The 17,072-nt window shown below is 47.1% G+C and overlaps 1 protein-coding gene across 3 annotated transcripts in view; it reads right to left on the bottom strand.

Annotated features, from left to right (window-relative positions):
- Nucleotides 1-14,307, bottom strand: part of ANKDD1A (ankyrin repeat and death domain containing 1A) — a 71,716-nt gene extending 57,409 nt beyond the window's left edge. For all 3 annotated transcript variants that reach the window (XR_012882457.1, XR_012882456.1, XM_075858271.1), the window contains exon 1: nucleotides 14,098-14,307. Coding sequence is in view for 1 of the 3 variants with exons in the window: in XM_075858271.1 (XP_075714386.1) it covers nucleotides 14,098-14,131 (34 nt within the window). In the remaining 2 variants the exon portion in view is untranslated. The remainder of the gene's footprint in view (nucleotides 1-14,097) is intronic.
- Between the last annotated feature and the right edge of the window lie 2,765 nt (nucleotides 14,308-17,072).

Genomic DNA, 17,072 nt, shown 5'->3' with positions numbered 1-17,072 from the left:
TGGGAGGCAGGAGAAAGCGTATATCTCACTGTTTTATGCCCGCGGCGCTCAATGGCCGCGGGCGAAAAACGGCGCGATAATTGCCGCGAAAATCGGCGTGCAGGGAGAGGAATATCTGCCTCAAAGTTCCAAACGGAATTTTGAGGCAGATATTCCTCCCCCAAAATACTCCGTGTGAACATAGCCTTACTGTGCCAGGAAAAATAAAATATTCTTCCACCACTCAAGGAGCCAATTGGTGACTTTAGTAGCCAGACAATAAAACGTTCTTAGACACAAGTAGAAGACGCTGAAAAGTTAGGCACCAGAAGCAAAATATTAAGAGCAGTGGCTACCTGGCTCCTGGAATATGTCCAAACTTGCTAGATATTGTGTCATTATGTGCTCGCTGCAGTGCTACAGCCTGTGCGTCCAGTACACTGACAAAATACGAGCAGCCATAAAGTAACCTGTATTCTGCTAATGGCACCTGCAGTCTGATGTCTAAGGGTAAGTTCACAGGTAGAACATTTCATGGCGTTTTTGAGGCTGGAAGTGAAGCTTCTTTTAATTGTAAGCATATTTTGAGGTCTTTTTTGTAATGTCAATGGAATGCATTAGCGTAAAAATACGTCTCATGTGAACAGCACAGGTTTATTTACATTGAAATCAATGGGAAACTATTTGCTGGCTTATTTCAAGTGTATTTTGGAGCGTAATACAAGCCTTTTACGCTCAAAATAAGCCGTGTGAACATACCCTCTTAGAATTGCTCCACTGGCAGCACTGTTATTAGGCTTGGTTCCCACACTGCAGATTGCTTCGTCTGGGGAAAATCTGCAGCCAAATAGCGAAACGTGCGTTGGTTCTGGTGTCCTGTTTGGTCTGTATCTCTTTGCATTTATAGCTTTGTACGGTCTGCCTTTTTGCATGTTATATGCTTTGTTGTCGGCACCATACAGGGTAATCCGTAGTCTGCTATACCATACGGTACTTTCAGACATCTATTGTTGCTTATTTACTATGTCTGCAATGGATATATATTGACCACACACCGCCCACTAATTTGTGGGTTATCGTCCCCTTTTTATATTCAATTTTATGTATTTTAGCCAATTTTGTTATTTTATAGAGTTGTAGATCATAATTTTGACACTATTGTCCTGTGTGTATTTTGGTGCTCTGCATTTTGTAAGCCAAAACCAGAATTAAATCCAGGAGGGCAGACCTGTGTGGCTTTCGTTATAGATTTCTTCTGTTTAGGTTCCATTCCTGGTTTTGGCTTAACCCCTTAACGCTCCAGGACATACTATTATGTCATGGTAAGTGCATCGTTCGCGCTCCATGACATAATAGTATGTCATGGAGTAAACACGGCGCCGTTCGCGCGGGGCGCGTTCATGAGCTGTGATAGCTGCTGTTTCCGACAGCAGACTATCACTGCTCAATGTGCCGGGACCGATCGCGGAGCTCCCCCGCCGATTAACCCCTCAGAAGCCGCGTTCAATAGCGATCGCGGCTTCTTAGGGGTTAATCCGCCATCGCCGGGCTGCTACACGATAGCGGCCGGCGATGGTGACTATGGCAACCGGACACCAAACAATGGCGTCCGGCTATGCCATAGACGGAAGCCTAGTGGGTCCTGACAACGTCAGGACCCACTATGCTTGCTGTCAGTGAGTAGCTGACAGTTCTAATACACTGCACTACGCATGTAGTGCAGTGTATTAGAATTGCGATCAGGGCCTCCTGCCCTCAAGTCCCCTAGTGGGACAAAGTAATACAGTAAAAAAAAAGTTAAAAAAAGTTGTGTAAAAATAAGAAAATAAAAGTTTTAAAAGTATTAAAAGTAAAAATCCCCCTTTTTCTCTTATCAGTCATTTATTATTAATAAAAATATATAAACAAACAAATAAACTATACATAATTGGTATCGCCGCGTCCGTAACGGCCTGAACTACAAAATTATTTTGTTATTTATCCCGCGCGGTGAACGCCGTAAAAAAAAATAATAATAAACCGTACCACAATCACAATTGTTTGGTCACTTCACCTCCCAAAAAATTGAATAAAAAGAGATCAAAAAGTCGCATGTCCCTAAAAATGGTACTGATCGAAACTACAGTTCGTTACGCAAAAAATAAGTCCTCGCACGGCTTTATTGATTGAAAAATAAAAACGTTCTGGCTCTTAGAATAAGGTAACACAAAAAGTGAATGATTTTTTACAAAACTTATTTTATTGTGCAAACGCCATAAGACATAAAAAAAAACTATAAACATCTGGTATCACCGTAATCGTATCGCCCCGCAGAATAAAGTGAATGTGTCATTTACAGCGCACGGTGAACGCTGTAAAAAAAATAGAATAAAAAACAATAGTAGAATTGCTGTTTTTTAGTCACCACGCCACCTAAAAATAGAATAAAAACTGATCAAAAAGCTGCATGCACCCCAAGAAAACTACAATGGATTCCTCAAGGGGTCTAGTTTCCAAAATGGGGTCACTTTTGGGGGGTTTCCAATGTTTTGGCACCACAAAACCTCTTCAAACCGGACATGGTGCCTAATAAAAAGGAGGGCTCAAAATCCACTAGGTGCTCCTTTGCTTCGGAGGCCGGTGCTTCAGTCCATTACCGCACTAGGGCCACATGTGGGATATTTCTCAAAACTGCAGAATCTGGGCAATAGGTATTAAGTTGCGTTTCTCTGATAAAACCTTTTGTGTTATAAAAAAAATGGTATAAAGAGGATTTTCTGACAAAAAAAAAAGTAAATTTCACCTCTACTTTGCTCTAAATTTCTGTGAAACACCTAAAGGGTTCATAAACTTCCTAAATGCTGTTGTGAATACTTTGAGGGGTCTAGTTTCTAAAATGGGGTGTTTGATAGGGGTTTCTAATATATGGGCCCCTCAAAGCAACTTCAGAACTGAACTGGAACCTAAAAAAATAAATAAATGAGGCAATACTTCGCTTCTTACATTATACTGATAATGAGCCGTGCCCACCCCGAGATGGCCCCAGTTTTGACCGTTTGTATAAACGGAGACCCCTATTAGACCGTTTCAGTGCCCGGTTTTCCCAAACATACACACCCGAGAAGTGTATTTCTATTGATGAGTCCCTGGTACATTTTCAAGGGAGGGTTCAATTCCACGAGTACCTGCCGGGTAAGAAGGCAAGGTATGGCGTGAAGATGTATAAGCTGTGCGAGAGTGCATCCGGGTATACCTACATGTTTAGGTTATATGAAGGAAAGGCCACTCCCAAACCAGACTGCATCCTGGACTACAATAGGTACATGGGAGGGATGGACTTGTCAGATCAAGTCCTGAAGCCCTACAGCGCCATGCGGTGTGGTATAAGAAGCTGGCCGGGCACATCATACAGATGGTTTTGTACAATGCGTGCGTGTTACGTCGATGTGCAGGCCAGAGGGGAACTTTCCTGGAATTTCAAGATCTAATCTTTAGGGACCAGGAAGGGGGGGCACCCAGTACTTCTGGAAGCGAGGCCACACGCATCGTACCAGGGCAACACTTTCCAGGAGAAGTTCCCCAAACCGGTGGAAAGGGAAAGAGTCAAAAGAGGTGCAGAGTCTGCTATAAGAGGGGGATAAGGAAGAACACAATATACCAATGTGACACGTGTCCCGAAAAACCAGGGCTCTGTATAAAAGATTGTTTTAAAATGTATCATACATCCCTTGATTTTTAATTTACCCTGATGTACTCCGCACAGCTTACCCCCCTCATCTTTCCCTTCTGAGCCCTGCCGTGTGCCCAGTCAGCTGATAACAGCCACATGTAGGGTATTGCCGTACCCAGGAGATCCCACATTACAATTTAAGGGGTGTATATCTCCGGTGGCGCATGCTGGGCACAATATATTGGACACTGAAATGGCATATATATATATATAAAATTGCAAATCTCACACTGCACCATCTGCTGCGCATTATCTTTTACACAGTACCTGTGGGGTCAAAATGCTCACTACACCTCTAGATGAATGTCTTAAGGGGTGTAGTTTTTAAAATGGGGTCACTTCTCGGGGGTTTCAACTGTACTGGTACCTCAGGGGCTTCTGCATACATGACTTAGCACCAGAAAAGCTCCAGTAGGCCAAATGGTGGTCCTTTCCTTCTGAGCCCTCCCATGGGCCCAAACGGCAGTTTATCACCACAAATGGGGTATTGCCGCACTAAGGACAAATTGGGCAACAAAATGGGGCATGTTGTTCCTTGTGAAAATAAGAAATTTTGATCAAAAATGACATCTTATTGGAAAAAATATCATTTTTTTCATTTCACAGCCCAATTCAAATAGGTGCTGTGAAAAAACTGTGCGGTCAAAATGATAACAAAAACCATAAATGAATTCCTTGAGGGGTGTAATTTCCAAAATGGGGTCACTTCTGGTGGATTTCCATTGTTTTGATACCTCAACACCTCTTCAAACCTGGCATGCTGCCTAAAATATATTCTAATAAAAAAGAGGCCTCAAAATGCACTAGGTGCTTCTTTGCTTCTAGGGCTTGTGTTTTAGTCCACGAGCGCAGTAGGGCCACATGTGGGACATTTCTAAAAACTGCAGAATCTGGACAATACATATTTAGTAGTATTTCTCTGGTAAAACCTTCTCTGTTACAGAAAAAAATTTAATAAAATTGAAATTCAGCAGAAAAAATGAAATTTCATTTCCACTTTGCTTTAATTCCTGTGCAATGCCTGAAGGGTTAAAAAACTTTCTATATGCTGTTTTGAATACTTTGAGGGGTCTAGTTTTTAAAATGGGGTGTTTTATGGGGGTTTCTAATACATAGGCCCCTCAAATCCACTTCAGAACTGAACTGGTACCTTCAAAAAAAGGCTTTTGAAATTTTCTTAAGAATATGAGAAATTGCTGTTTATATTCTAAGCCTTGTAACGTCCAAGAAAAATAAAATAATGTTCAAAAAACGATGCCAATCTAAAGTAGACATATGGGAAATGTGAACTAGTAACTATTTTGGGTGGTATAACTGTCTGTTTTTCAAGCAGATGCATTTAAATTCTGAAAAATGCTATTTTTTGTACATTTTCTCTAAATTTTGCAATTTTTCACAAATAAAGACTGAATATATCGAGCAAATTTTACCACGAACATGAAGCCCAATGTGTCACGAGAAAACAATCTCAGAATCGCTTGGATAGGTTTAAGCATTCCGACGTTATTACCACATAAAGTGAAATATGTCAGATTTGAAAAATGGGCTCTGAGCCTTAAGGCCCAAACTAGGCTGCGTCCTTAAAGGAACAGTGTCATCACAAATGTTTTATTTATATGTTAAAGATGTTAGTGCCTTAATATAAACGTTTATTTTCATTTGTGTGTTTGTGTTTTACTGTTTCTTTTTTTCACACTTTTTTTTCCCTATGGGGGCTGACATTTTTTGTTCCATTTCTGTGTGTGTCGATTAACGACACACACAGACATGGAATACGGCAGCCACAGTCCCATAGGGACTGCGAACGGCTCCCGTCCCATTGACTGCCGTGTACGGCGTCTGTGTGGGAACTGCGCATGCGCCGCTCCCACACAGTCCTATTCGAAATTGGCGCCGTCCGGCGCCATTTTCCTGTGGACCGGAAGTCGCGGCCGGACAGTAATATTACTACTTCCGGTCGCGGCTTCCGGACAAGTGCACATGGAACAGCGGCAGCAAAGGGAGCGGACGGGCCGCGGCGGCAGGAGCAGGTAAGCGATTTCAATGTATGTTAGTGTTTGTGTGTGTTTACTACTGCATGTAAACCTACTACACTGTGAGTTACCTCAAAAAATGGCGACACACAGTGTAGCAGGTTAAACCTTTCAAACCCCTCGTTTATCCCGGCACTAGCCAGGATAAAGGAGGGGGGGATGCTGAGCGCTCACTAGAGCGATAGCTTTTAACCCAATGTTGCAATGCTGCAATTTTGGGAACTAGCTCCAAACAGCTCCATCTAGTGACCAAAAATGGGTAGTATTATAAATTTTGAAAAATTTGAAAAAATTTATAATATTTCCTGACTCGCGAAAAAAATAAAAAAAATTTGAACAATGTTTAATCACCCACACACTAAATGTTTAAATTTTAAAAAAAAAACATGTTTTTGGGGCGACACCATGCCTTTAAGGGGTTAAAGTAAGCCCAGCGTAATGTAGGCGCAGCCGTAATGAAGGAAGCGCATGACTAGGTGTTTGGGAGTTCTAGGCTATTATGTTCTAGGTATTATGTTTTAGGCTATATTTATAGGGATTGGAGGGTTATGTGAAAGGGGTATGGGGCAAAATGTATCTATATGTGGTGGGTGGAGAATAAAGTATATAAGTCCATGCGGGGAAAAGGCAGCCCTCTTTCCCGCTGGACAACAGGAGAAAGTTTTGTCCTGTTATTATAGTGAAAAGAAAAATATACAGATAAATAATTTACTTACCTGATGGAAGCGGCGATGGAGACAACGATGGCCAGGATCCGGGAGGCAGCGATGCAGCACGGCGTGGGATGGCTGGATGCGCTGATTGCCGGGGCTCTTCCTCCGGTTCCAGCGGCTGGAGAGGAGAGTGAGGGACGCAGCAGCAGGCGTTCCAGGCCTCAGGAGAGGCCTTCATCTGCAGAGACGCCTCGGTCTGGTCGGCGCCGAGGGAGCCCCTCCAGGGACCCTCCTCCTCCTGCTGGTCCGGAGCTGCACCCTGGCGACGGTCCACGGAGGTCAGGGAGGAATCCCATCAGGCGGGCGAGACCGGAGGTGACAGGAGGGGGGGGGCCGCGGCGGCCATCTTCCTCCCTCCTGTCTTCAACAACGACGCCGGAAGTGGAGGCGGGACCGGATGCGCGCGCAAGACCGGATGCGCGCACAGGACCGGATGTGCGCGCTGGGCCGGATGCGCGCGCAGGTCCGGAAGTGACGGCTTTCTCCGGCGCCGATGCTCCAGGTGCCGGAGGAGCTCAGCGTACAGACATCAGGACACCAGCACCGACCCGTAGGAAGAGGCGGGCGGCATCTAGATGGGGAGCGAGATCGCCTCCTGCAGGAGCAGGGAGGCGTGCGGCGGCGACAGCGACCGGAGGTACCCGGGCAACTTCTTGGAGTGACGCCGGGCCCCATCCGGACGAGGGGGGGCAGCGGTCTGCTATACAGGCAGCAACAACGACAAGAAGATTTTATTTTGACAGCCCTGCAGAAGGACTGGATCGGCAGGGCTGTCGTTCTGAATATGCCACGCCACCAGGGGGTGGCAGGATCGTGGACGGGCCGCATTCCGCGGAGCCTAGAGCAGCAGCGACTGGAAGTGCGGGGAGCTACGGGGAGCGTGGGGTGCAGGAGCACCACTCCCTAGGATCGTCACGACCGACGCCTGGATTATCTGGAGTGATGGACGCGTCCGCTGGGAGGTCACCTCAGGGACGTACGGGTGAGTCTACCACGGATGTGGTGCCGGGGATGTGTGGGGGGGATGTGGGGGGGATGTTGTCAATGTCACAGATGCAATTGTTGTTTAGAGGGATGCAGGAGTATTTTAGGAGAATTGTGCCAGGCGTAGAGCAGTCGCCAGCGAGGGTATGGGGCGCTGCTAGTGAGGCGTTTGCTAGTGCGGCAGGGAGTGCGGTTGCTAATGAGGCGATTTCTGGTGCAACTGCGGCAGTGATTGCGGGTGTTAGTGAAGTGGCGCCGGTTGTGGGTGCCGTAGTGGCTGTGGGAAAAGCGGTTGACGAGGCGGCTAGTACAGCTAAGAAAGTGGTGGAGGATGTGCGTTTGGCTGACGCGGCAAAAGGCGAGGTTTATGTGTGTTTTGAGGGCCCGCTGGGGGCACATTTGAAGGTGGAAATTAGGGAAAAGATATGGAAAGATGAATATGTTGAGATTTTTTCTTTGCTGCCGTTAGAGAAGTTTAATTTGGACCGGTGGAAACCGGATGAAAGTAAGAAGGAGGAGGAGGAGCGGCGGCGGTATCGTTTGATTCCACGGACTTTTGCGAATTGGCTGCAGGCCTTCGCTATCTTGGCTAGTGTGGTGGGTGAGAAGGCGCCGGAGAACTGTTCGGCGCTATTCTGTTATATGGATTCGGTAGGGGAGGCGTATCGTGTATACGGTGGTAATGCGTGGTTGCGGTATGACGAACAGTTTCGTCAGCGGAAGTCGGTGCGCCCGTCGTTGCGATGGGATCACAAGGATATCAGTTTATGGATGCGTCTGATGTCTGCGCCAAAACAGGGGCAGCAGCCCTTTCGGGATGCGGCCGGCGGTCAGGGGTCAGCAGCGGGTCGGTCAGGATCCTCAGGAAAGGGGTGTTGCTGGCAGTACAATGAGGGGCATTGCAAGTTCGGCCCAGACTGTAGGTACAAGCACGAGTGCTCCGGTTGCGGAGGCGCCCATGGTTTGTCCAGATGCTTCAAGAAGCATAAGGGCAGGCAGGGAGATGCTGAGCAGAAGAGGGGCGACGCCGGTGAGGGTGGAAAGGATGCTCCCGTTTTTAAGGGGCTATCCAAATAGGAAAGTGGCGGAGTTGTTATGGTTAGGATTTTCAGAAGGTTTTCGGATTCCGTGTACGTCGGTTGGACGTGATGGGGTAGTCCGTAATTTGTCGTCTGCTTTGGCGCGGCCTGATCTGGTTACGGATAAGCTGCTGAAGGAGGTGGCTTTGGGCCGCATGGCGGGGCCGTTTTCCTCCCCGCCTGTTCAGAATTTGCGTGTTTCCCCGTTAGGTTTGGTTCCAAAAAAGGAGGTGAATAAATTCCGCCTTATTCATCACTTGTCTTATCCGGAAGGCGAGTCGGTGAATGACGGCATTGATCCGGCACTGTGCGCGGTTAGTTACACTAACTTTGATGCGGCGGTTGTTTGGGTTCGGAAATACGGGAAGGGCTCTCTGTTAGCGAAAACTGACATTGAGGCCGCTTTTCGTTTATTGCCGGTGCATCCGGATAGTTTTTGTTTGCTGGGATGTTATTGGCAGGAGGAATATTTTGTGGATTGTTGCCTCCCGATGGGCTGCTCCATTTCATGCGCTTATTTTGAGATGTTTAGCACGTTTTTGGAGTGGGTGGTCCGTCGGGAGGCGCAGGTGCAATCTGCGCTGCATTATCTGGATGATTTCCTGTTTATCGGTCCGCCGGGTACCTATGTGTGTGCAGGATTGCTACACACTATGGAGAGAGTGGCAATGGATTTTGGGGTACCTCTGGCGCCTGAAAAAACTGAGGGACCCACGACGGTCATTAAGTTTTTGGGAATCATGATTGATTCAGATAACATGGAGTGTCGCTTGCCTGATGATAAGTTGCTGGAGATGAGAGGGTTGGTGGCGAGTGCGCTGCGCAGGAAGAAAATACAGTTGCGGGACTTGCAATCCTTGTTGGGGCATTTGAATTTTGCTTGTAGGATTATGCCCATGGGGCGGGTGTTTTGCAGGCGATTGGCAAGTGCTACCGCAGGGGTGCATTCCCCTCATCATTTCGTTAGGTTGTCGGCGGAGTTGAAAGCTGACTTGTTGGTGTGGGGGGAGTTTTTGCAGACCTATAATGGGCGGTCGGTGCTCATGTATCAGCCGGTGTCTAGTGTGGACTTGGAGCTGTATACAGATGCATCAGGTGCTTGTGGATTTGGGGCTTATTTCCAAGGGCAGTGGTGTGCAGGAGTTTGGCCTGATACATGGCATGAATGTGGTTTTGTCCGTAACTTGGCTCTGCTGGAATTGTTCCCGATTGTGGTGGCTGCGGAGTTGTGGGGGGATTGTCTGCGGGACCGGAGAGTGCGTTTCGTATGTGACAATCTGGGTGTCGTTCAGGCTGTTAATGCGCAGACAGCTAATTCTCCGCCAGTCGTGCGGCTATTGCGATATTTAGTTTTGAGAGGTCTGATGTTGAATGCGCATTTTGTGGCAGTGCATATTCCTGGGGTGCTGAATTCTGTGGCTGATTCCCTTTCTCGTCAACAGTGGGACAGGTTTCGTCTGCTGGCGCCGGGGGCGGAGTCTCATGGCCTGCCGTGTCCAGAGCATCTGTGGAAGGTGGTGTGACAATGGCGATGTCGCTCGTGGAAAGGTCGGTTAGTGCGGTTACGTGGCAGAGGTACAGTGCGGTATGGCAGGTATGGGAGGCTTTGTTAGAAAATGCGCAGGCAGGTATTGCAGATCGGCCGGCGTGTTTGCTGTATTATATAGGAAATGCGTACAGTGAGGGGTCGTCTGCAGCAACGGTCGCTCGGAGTTTGTCGGCCTTGGCTTTTTGGTTCAAGAAGAAAGGTGAGGAGGACGTGACTAAGTCCTTTCTGGTGCGGCAGGCAATGAAGGGTTTCAGGAGGGGTTCCGCAGTTAGGGATCTCAGGAAGCCGGTGTCATTTGAGCTGTTGGTAGCGATTTGTGATTTGTTGAGGGAGGTTTGTGTTTCAGCATTTGAAGTACGGCTATTTACACTGGCATTTTCTTTGGCTTTCTTTGGGGCGTTCCGGATATCGGAGTTGGTGTCGGCCAGTAAGAGTGTGGCAGGGGGTTTATTGTACGCTGATGTGGATTTGGATGGCTCCTGCCTTTCTTGTTTGCTCCGTAGATCTAAGACAGATCAGGAAGGGAGAGGTTTTGTGGTGCGCTTGTATGAGTTACCAGGGTCGCGGGTGTGCCCGGTCCGCGGTTTTCGGGAGTTTGTCGCGGTGAGGCCTGAGGGCCCGACATCCTTGTTGGTTCATGCAGACGGGCTGTCTCTGTCAAAATTCCAGTTTTCACAGGTGTTCAAAAAATGTATCCTGTTGTCCGGCAGAGGTGGAGCAGGTTTTAGCTCTCATTCCTTTAGAATTGGCGCAGCTACGGAAGCAGCTCGGTGGGGTTTATCCCCGGCGATGGTTAAGAAGATCGGTAGGTGGGAGTCAGACCGATATAGGTTGTATGTGCGGCCTCATTTGCTGTGAGGCGGTGGAGATAAGATGTGCTGGAGGTGGATATGGAGTAGTTACGTTGTTGTTTTGTGTTGTTTTAGGTGCAGGTCCCTGCTTGATTTGGATCATGGGGCACTCCTACGTGCACTGGGGAGGTGTGCGTGCAGATGTTCGTCCGGCCGGACGGCAGTTGGGCATGGATCACGCAGAGGTGCAGGTCAGATGGTTGGGCCTGCGGGGCATGCTGTGGTGTAGGCTGTTACCAGAGGTACAATTTTATGCGGGTTTGGACAGGGCGCCGGATATCTTAGTGGTGCACCTTGGCGGCAATGATTTGGGCATTCGGTCGTCCAGGGATTTAGTGAGGGATGTGAAGATTGACCTTTTGCGGTTGTGGTCGGCGTTCCCAGGAGTGGTTATTGTATGGTCAGATATTGTGGCTCGCAAGGTGTGGCGGCAGGCACGTTCCGTACATAGCTTAAACAAAGCGCGAGCAAAGGTCAACAAGGTAGTTGGCAGATTTGTGGCACGCAATGGCGGTGTTGTGGTGCGGCATAAGGAGTTGGAGGGTAGAGAGGTAGGTTTCCTCAGGGCGGATGGTGTTCATCTAAACGAGGTGGGTCTGGATATGTGGACCCTGGACATTAAGGAGGGCATGGAGAAAGCCCTGCAGTTGTGGAGGGACAATCATGTGTAAGGGGTCACACATGATTGTCGTGGCGGTAGGAGGAGGGGTCTTTGGAGGCACGGAATGGTAAGAAGGAGAAGCAACAATGGAGATTGTTGCAAGAGAACTCGGGGCGTTTAACCCGGGATAGTATTGGAGGGGCTGGGGATTGGTTACCCAGCTCATATATATTCCTGATGGGCAGGGTCCCCAGGAAGGGAGAGAGAGGTCTTGGACATGGTTGGTGCCCTCGGGTCAGGTGCAGAACGGCTGTAGGGTAAGGGGTCCAGACCTAATAAGGAAACGATGGAGTTTAATGATTGAAGTGCCTTCAAGGATCCTTTATCTGGAGTTGGGAAATAGAGCAGGATGTTATCATGGAGTTATGATGTGTTTATGGTTATGCTCTTTTTCAGAAAAAGGTGTGTTTAATAAATGGCTGCTGTGGCCTTTACACCAAAATTCATGTGTGGTCTCTTATTGGGGTTTGGGGTGTAAGGTCGTAGATAGCGGAAGCATCAAACATACCTTAAGTCAAGGGGTTGTCCAGTCCCCAAAAATTGATGGTCTATCTTCAGGAAAACCCATCAACCTATTTATAATCATTACACACAGATTTGTACCAAGTGGAATAATTCATGAAGCACTTAGCATCCAAAAGTATACAGACACTTGCATTCAACAGAGCACTAAAACATTTTACACTTGGTTAGGGACAACTGGGCTTCTCAGTGCTAAGTTCACATGTTTAGGTTTCGTTCTTTTCAAAGATACCATACATTCCCGATTCTAACAATCCTTTTAATTGTAATAACGCTACTTAGAATAGGCCATCAATGATTGTTCATTGCGGGGGTCCTTCCTCTGTGACCCCTGCTGGTCAACACAGAGAAGGGGCCATGGGGCTCACATGAACGCCACGTCGCTTTATTTACATTGGTACAGTGGCTCATCTGTGAATAGCCGCTGTATCTGGTACTGCAGCTCATCACATTCATTCGATGCCACAATACAACCACTGAGTAAAGCCATGACACAGCTACATGGAGCTTCTCCACGATACCAGTTTGTGTTAGGCCTAATGCAGACGACCCTAGCCATGTGCACGGCCGTGATTTTCGGGTCGGCCGGCTGCGGACTGTCACCCGCGAGCCGCGGGGCATGCACATGGCCGCGGCCATTATTTTTAATGAGCCCGGACCGCAGAAGACGGCCGTAATAAGACATGTCCGTTCTTTCTGTGGTGTGGGCTCCCGGGCCATGCATGTGCATGGCCCCATAGAAATGAATGGCGCCGCAATTCTACCGTGGATTTTCGGGGGAATTGCGGCCGCAAAAGCACGTTCATGTGCACGGGGCCTTAATGTTCCTAGAAACCCTGATCACAGTATCGCATGTAAAAACTGCCAATCTGACATTTTATTCATGCAGATTTCAATGCTGCGGTGTCCATATTGGAGTTTTGGGGGAGAAGCATAACCAGGACACAGAGCATAATACAGTTTTTAAAAACATCAAAAGAAAGCACTAAAAAAAAAGTGTGGTTTAAAAGCGAGGTGTGAATAGGATTTTTATCAATCCTATTTAGTCACATAACATTGTGGACGTTATGTTTTTTCCGCTGCACAATGACATGCTGTCTGTGACCTTCCTGCCATCTTCTGTGTTGTTAGACAGCAGAATGTCATGTGACATGTTTAATAAAACAATATCACACTATTTAGGCTGGACGTGTCCATAACCTATACTGGACTCCACGCACACCAAAAGAGAGTCCTTTTGGCACACGCTGCGATATGCCAAATACCTTTTTTTCACTGCATTAAAAAGTGTAGTTGACTATGCTTCTCAATACAGGGGATCCCACACAACAGAAAAAAAAAAACATACCACGTACGATGAGGTTTTAGTTTTTTTTTTGTTTTTAGAATGGGAGTAGATATATGCAGCTATATGGTATACAGTTGCATAGATCAGGAGATTTTATTATCTGAATACAGTCTTAGACAGAGGCTACAAGCGTTATAGTTATTTTTGTGGAGGTTTATAAAAAAAAAAGCCACAAGTGTAAGGAAAAGTAAAGGAGTTGCTGATAACAACCAATCAAATTACAGCTCTTATTTCTTAGCAGCCCTTCGGAAGATTAAAGCATCGTCCTGATTGGTAGCTATGGGCAACTACTTCACTAGTTTTTATAAATCTGCCCCAATTATTCTGTACATGTCACACAACATATCGTGAAATACGGCGCTCAGCCTGGCATGACCCCAAGCCGTGCGAGTGACTATGGATACATGTGTACCAGGCATCAGTCGGCATTATCCTCGCCGGCTCAGCCCTTCCTTCCTCACATTGTCTCTGGAAATAGTTGTAACATGACGGGCTATGGCAGCATACAACGCTACAATGGACATGTATGTGACAGCACTAGGTCAGCGAGCTAGAAGTGCTAGTGATGTGAGCTCCAGGGCTCAGGTAGAGTATGACGGTACTGTACTAATAATGCTCCGATACCACACAGCCCCCATGCCCGCCCGCCAGCCAGCAGCGTTCACTTACAGATCTCATCATCGCAGAGCAGCGCACTCTCCATCCCAGAGCCGCTTCAACTCAGCCTCATCACGCCGGGTTTCCCCTGCCAGCCCTTCCCCTGGCAACCTGTGCCTTCCAGGGGGAGATGTACGAGTCAGTGCGCAGGAGCTGCCGGCCAGTGACGTAACGGGAGGAGCAGAAGAAGAGGTGGGAATGAGGGAGGAGGCGGGCAGACCCGTGGATCAGATCTTCTCTGGCGTGAAGCTCGCGCAGTCCCTATACTATACACATTATTGTCAAATAGACGCGTGTGGAGACTACACTGCCCCCAGCGGCCAGTGCATACTACAACAAGCTGCCCCATGGAGGCAGCTACCCTGTGCCCCTCACCTGAGGCGACCCGAGTTCTTTCAAAAATCGTACCTCTAGAATTAATCTATACAAACAATTTGCATATTTGTTGCGGACTTCTCCCATTGAGTTCAATGGGAAAGTGAAATTCTGCAACGAATAGCAAGTTTTTCAATTTTCGCTGCAAGAAAATCTGCGAATTCACAGCAAAAAATCAAAAGAGAAAAGAACAAAAACATTTCCAAGACCAAACATTTCCAAAAGACCATACTCACCTTCTGTGGCATTCCCAAAGCGACGCCTCACTCCTCCCCCATCTGTTCTCAGTACTGCTGGCCTCCTGAGACCACTGCAGTCAGGCTGCACCGGTCATATGGGAGAAACCGTCATCCCCGTAGGCAGGCAGCATATACACCGGCCCTGGAGTGAGGAGACCAGGGGGAGGTGAGTATGGACTTTCTTTTTGCCCCTCATCTGGTATCAGCAGTAGCAAATCCGACAGAGAGTACGGATTTTCTGCAGTTTTCTGTATCATATCCGCCCTGTGTGAACATACCCCTGGGTCTCTTTCACACGGCAGTATTTTGGTCAGTATTTACACAAAGAAAAAGTTGGACCCACCCCTGGTTTTGGCTCCAAATACTAGAGCAAAATACTGACGAAAACACTGCCGTGTGAGAGACCTTATACTTAGGCCTCATGCACATTTCTGTATTACGGCTCAGTTGTACGAATCTGTAATATGGCACCCATGTAAGACTCTGGGCCCTTACTGAACCTTCTTATGCCTCCGATTTTATATGAGGGTTTTTTCCTGTCAGATTCCGTATGTTCTGACGTGCCATTCTCCATCAGATACCGTATTACGTAGATATTCTCTGTACTATAAGTGGTGTATGGAGGCAACATATGGTCCCTGCGGTTTCATAGTATGGGGCCACAAAGACACACTGTACCACCATATCTTATACTAAATGAAAGGGGCCCATTTATTTGTCAAAACCATCCAAATACGTGGCCTGTGACTTTTTTCCTTCTCCCATGAGAATCACCAAATGTATAATGTGGGTCGGAGAAGGTGCTTTAAAATCATATTATTCTCTCTCGCAGGCGCCAACAGATGGGAATGGGGGCAACAAAATCTTTTTTCTTCATATTGATCAAGTGATCCCCCTGCTCAAAATAGCTTACCTCATTTGCCCACCAAACGTACATGATGGGTTACCAGATAGAGGATGGGAGAAGGGGGAGCTGGCCCAGGGGTACTGACCATTCGACTGTATTACGGCAAGATATTTCAAATGGTGACACAGATAATAAGTTATGGCTAGCAATATATATTTATTTATTTTTATAGTATTTAAAAAATTCCAGCACTCCCACGTGAAGTGAAAAATAGTGAGGTTTATTCACCCATTCATGTAGCAATACAATATACACTGTATATAAATGAAGGGGCATCTCAGAGGATGTGCGGGTCTGTATCATAGAGGACATCACGGGTATACAGATAGAAAGGTAATAAAATATAAACTGCATACTATTTGCGGAAGTCCACACGTAACGTAAATACTGCAGATTTTCTGCAACGGATTTCATTGCGGAAAATCCGCAGAGTATTACAGTAGCAGCAAAGTGGATGAGATTTGAACAAATCTCTTCCACACGCTGCGTGATAAACCCGCCAAAAGACCGTTCATAAATTGACCTGCGGTGCGTTTTTTTATTGCTGGTTTTCTGTTGCGGGTTCTCCCCATTAAATTAAATGGGGAGGTAAAACCTGCAACAAATAGCAGATGTTGAGATTTTTGCGGCAGAAGAGCTGTGATTCCGTCGCAAAAAACACAATTTAGAAAAAAAAAAAAGCCTATACTTACCAAGATCTCTATGCTCCTGCATCCAGCCCAGCCTCCAGGGATGACATTTCATCCCATGTGATTGTTGCAGCCAATCATAGGCTGCAGCGGTCACTTGGGATGAAACATCATCCCATGAGGCTGGGCACAAGGACGTCAGAGGGACACGTCGCCATGGCTATGGGTAAGTATAGGTTTGTTTGTTTTTACCTGTTCTCCGTAGCCGACAATTCGGACGAAAAACTGCAGCTCAATTTGGTGTCGTTTTACGTTCGGGATTCCTTGCGGGGACCAGGGCGGATATGCTGTGTACTTTTACGCAGCGTATCCCCCCCTGTGTGAACACAGCTACACCCATCCGCTTGCATTTCCTAGGGCTCCACAGTGACATTTAGTAAATTCTTTGCATTACCGCGACTCATGTGCTACATCAATGATTTTTTTTCCTCGTAGAGAATCATTGAGGCTCGTGCACACATCAGTTATTTTCTTCAGTGTGCATTTTTTTTTAGCGGATAGCACACTGACCCATTCATTTATATGCACACATCGTTTTTTTTGGCGGATCCATATGCCCAATCCGCACAACTCAGAGCAGGTCCTATTCCTGTTAGTTTTTGCGCATCAGTCTTGCCCATTCTATTCAATGGTCTGTTAAAAAAAAACAGAACGCACACGGAAGCCATCCCTGTTTTGCGGATGCGTGTTGGTCGGAATACCTACAATCGTCACAAGCTGCCTCATTTCTTTATAGAAAATCATTGAGGTTGCACGTGACCCAGGGTAATTCTGCAA

This window comes from Rhinoderma darwinii, chromosome 3, assembly GCF_050947455.1.
Source record: "Rhinoderma darwinii isolate aRhiDar2 chromosome 3, aRhiDar2.hap1, whole genome shotgun sequence".
NCBI classification, from domain to species: Eukaryota; Metazoa; Chordata; class Amphibia; order Anura; family Rhinodermatidae; genus Rhinoderma; species Rhinoderma darwinii.
This window is presented reverse-complemented; position numbering and strand designations above follow the sequence as displayed.